This window comes from Nematolebias whitei, chromosome 19 (genome assembly GCF_014905685.2).
Source record: "Nematolebias whitei isolate Nwh7 chromosome 19, NemWhi1, whole genome shotgun sequence".
NCBI classification, from domain to species: Eukaryota; Metazoa; Chordata; class Actinopteri; order Cyprinodontiformes; family Rivulidae; genus Nematolebias; species Nematolebias whitei.
Window position 1 is genome coordinate 39,944,945 of NC_056516.1, and position 4,096 is coordinate 39,949,040.

Sequence of the window (4,096 nt, forward strand, 5' to 3'; positions counted from 1 at the left end):
CAACCCCCCCCCCACGTCACTGTAGCCTGATTCAGACCTCATAGTTAACCCCTCCCTCACCACTTTCAGCCAATCAGAGCTGCAGCTGTTTCTTTGTTAGCCAATGAGAGGGCTGCGTTCTCTCTGGAGCAGATCCTCCAGCCAATCAGCAGCGAGCAGCTCCACCTGTAGCTGGCACCTGTCTGGACACACCTGAGCTAAGCTGAGCGTATAGATTAGATCCTCTGCAGCCAATCAGATGCTTCGTCCTCCATTTTGTACAACAGAACATTCCCCGAGTTCGAACCATTCCATGCCGGAGGCCGTCTCTAAGCCCCTCCCCTTTTTATTTTCTGGGTCCAGAAACGGAACATCAGTTCTGAGAACCATTAAAGAGTTGCAATAAGTTCACGCCAGTTTTGTCTTTATTGAAATAAAATCAGCTTTTTACAGTTGAGATACAAAAACAAGTTTAAAACCATGAACCCAAACAGCTGGACCCGATCAGAACCGGCTCAGAACGTTCTGTTGGAACAGCAGGAAGAATGGAGACCACCGTGCTACAGTCGGTGCGGAGCTTCTGGTCCTACTTCAGGAGGGGCAGCAGGTTCTGCTGGAACCAGCCCTCCGAGAACTGCAGGTGGTCTCCGTCAGAGGACAGGAAGACCAGCTTCCCTGCTTCGTCCATGGCGGCGAGACCCAGACGGTCCTGCAGAGACACGAGGAGGACAATGTTAAGGACACTTGAGGACATTCTGGAGTCTGATCCAAGGTCAGACTGAAGGTCACGGAGCAGAAACCTTCAGATGGATCTGACCAGAACCAGAGATTCTGTCAACGTTCATAACGGAACAAGTTCACGTCTAACATCAGATGAAAGAGGGACGGCGGGGCGTCCTCACCTCCTTGTAGAGGACGCTGTCCTGCAGAGTCTCCGTCTCTTTGGCCTGACCCGTCTTCAGGAAGCCGAACCACTGAGGCAAACACCAACACGTAGAAAAACGCTGAGCCACCTCACTGCAGTTTGTATAACTACAATAGAGAAGCTAAAACTGGTGGCTAAAACTAACAAAATGTAGCTAAAACTAACAAAATGTAGCTAACAAAATGTAGCTAAAACTAACAAAATGTAGCTAAAACTAACAAAATGTAGCTAAAACTAACAAAATGTAGCTAAAACTAACAAAATGTAGCTAAAACTAACAAAATGTAGCTAACAAAATGTAGCTAACAAAATGTAGCTAAAAGCTAAAACTAGCCAAACTGTAGCTAACAAAATGTAGCTAAAACTAACAAAATGTAGCTAAAACAAAATGTAGCTAAAACTAACAAAATGTAGCTAAAACTAACAAAATGTAGCTAAAACTAGCCAAACTGTAGCTAAAACTAACAAAATGTAGCTAAAACTAGCCAAACTGTAGCTAACAAAATGTAGCTAACACTAACAAAATGTAGCTAAGCTAAAACTAGCCAAAATGTAGCTAACAAAATGTAGCTAAAACTAAAATGTAGCTAAAAACTAAAACTAGCCAAAATGTAGCTAAAACTAAAATGTAGCTAAAACTAGCCAAAATGAAGCTAAAATGTAGCTAAAACTAACAAAATGTAGCTAACAAAATGTAGCTAAAACTAACAAAATGTAGCTAAGCTAAAACTAGCCAAAATGAAGCTAACAAAATGTAGCTAACACTAGCCAAAATGTAGCTAAAAGCTAAAACTAACAAAATGTAGCTAAAAGCTAAAACTAGACAAAGTAGCTAAAACTAACAAAATGTAGCTAAAAGCTAAAACTAGCCAAAATGTAGCTAAAACTAGTAAGTTCCTCACAGATTTACTCAAACCCATGATCACTACAGGGAATACACGTGGTTCTGGTTCTAACCACTGATCCTGACCCGGTTACCTCAGAATCAACCGGGTCCACCACGGTGTCCTGCAGGAACTTCACCATCACAAACTTCTTCAGCTGCTGCAGGTTCTTCTTGTAGGTCTCGTTTACAAACTGAAACAGAACCACAGGTGGTTAACCGGACCCGATGACAGAACAAATTGATGACTCGAGGCTGCCGGTACCGACCCGCTCCTGGTTGATGTCGGCCAGAAACAGGCTGTACTTCCTGTATAGGTCGTCGTTCAGCGGGTCGTGCCAGTACTGGGCCTGCACGAGGCTGAACACACACACTTCCTGTAAAAACACGACTCAGAGGAAGAACCCAACCAGAACCAGAACTTCCTGTTGGACTCACTGTTTCTGCACCAGGTCGCTGTACGCCCCTCTGTTCAGAGCCTCACGGATCATGTTGCAGATGTAGGAGTGCTCCCCAGGACACCTGGGCAGACCGTACACACCTGAGAGCACACACACACGCATGTGCATGCGCGCGCACACACACACACACACACACACACACACACACACACACACACACACACACACACACACACACACACACACACACTGTGACGACAGTCGCCTGCATCCGAACAACTGATGAGTATAAACCGAAACTTTCATCAGAAATGTTGAAGAACGACAGCTGCTGCCTGAAAGTGTGTGACCCGTTTAATGATGGTTCTGAAGCCTGACCCGTTTAATGATGGTTCTGAAGCCTGAGCTGGAGGTCCAAACAGGACCGCCTTTAAACATCTGATCTTTGTACAAAGTTCTGAGCTTCGTTCTGCTTGTTGGATTTTTCTGAAGCTGCAGGAGATATAAATATAAATATATGAAAATTAAAAATAAATACTTGAAAATTAAAAATAAATGAAAATAAATATCTATATATAACTGCAGTAGTCCCTCATTTATCGCGGGGGATCTGTACCCTGAAGACCCGTGATAAGTTAAAAACCACCAAGTAGGAATAGTAGTACAAGTAGTATGTATATACTATATGTATATATACATATGTGTATACATATATACAGGTCCTTCTCAAAGAATGAGCATATTGTTATGAAGGTCATTATTTTCCATAATGTAATGATAAAAATGAAACTTTCATATATTTCAGATTCATTGCACACCAACTGAAATATTTCAGGTCTTTAATTGTTTTAATACTGATGATTATGGCATACAGCTCATGAAAACACAAAATGCCTGTCCCAAAAAATTAGCATATTTCATCCCACCAATGAAAGACAAGTGTTTTTAATACAAAAAACACCAACCTTCAAATAATCATGTTCAGTTATGCACTCAATACTTGGTCGGGAATCCTTTTGCATGAATGACTGCTTCAATGCGGCGTGGCATGGAGGCAATCAGCCTGTGGCACTGCTGAGGTGTTCTGGAGGCCCAGGATGCTTCGATAGCGGCCTTAAGCTCATCCAGAGTGTTGGGTCTTGGTCTCTCAACTTTCTCTTCACAATATCCCACAGGTTCTCTATGGGGTTCAGGTCAGGAGAGTTGGCAGGCCAATTGAGCACAGTAATACCATGGTCAGTAAACCAGTTACCAGTGGTTTTGGCTCTGTGAGCATTAATATTTCAGTTGGTGTGCAATGAATCTGAAATATATGAAAGTTTCATTTTTATCATTACATTATGGAAAATAATGACCTTTATCACAATATGCTCATTTTTTGAGAAGGACCTGTATATATGTATATTTATATATTATATATATATGTATAGAACCCCACACTCTTGCAATATTGTAAACAATGTTTGTAAACTCTATAAGAGACAGCACGTCATGATTTCAGCTCTCTGCCTCCGCTGCTCTCAGCCACCTGCAAGCGTTCTTGGCCCCGCCCACTTCTCCGCTCTGCAAGTTGATCAGCTGCAGCAGGAAGTTTATCCTGCATGTGGGCTGCACAGAGGGGCAGCAGGTGCTCAATAAATTAAAACAATTCATTTTAAATAAAAATTACATGCTGATCGTGCAGCTCATCCATCAATCAGCCAACTATGTGTCATGTCCAGTCTTATTTTGAAAAACTATGATAGAGCGGACTTCTGTGTGTACTGTGTGTACTGTGTGTACTGTGTATACTGTGTGTACTGTGTGAACTGTGTATACTGTGTGAACTGTGTGAACTGTGTATACTGTGTGTACTGTGTGTACTGTGTATACTGTGTGTACTGTGTGAACTGTGTATACTGTGTGTAC

The 4,096-nt window shown here is 42.3% G+C and overlaps 1 protein-coding gene across 1 annotated transcript in view; it reads right to left on the minus strand.

The window, feature by feature from the left end:
• Window positions 1-451: 451 nt before the first annotated feature.
• Window positions 452-4,096, minus strand: part of ppt1 (palmitoyl-protein thioesterase 1 (ceroid-lipofuscinosis, neuronal 1, infantile)) — a gene marked incomplete at its 5' end in the record, with an annotated part of 6,054 nt that continues 2,409 nt past the window's right edge. The window contains 5 exon segments of the mRNA XM_037693553.1: window positions 452-688; window positions 882-953; window positions 1,883-1,981; window positions 2,057-2,147; window positions 2,226-2,328. Of these exon segments, the coding sequence (XP_037549481.1) occupies window positions 566-688; window positions 882-953; window positions 1,883-1,981; window positions 2,057-2,147; window positions 2,226-2,328 (488 nt within the window).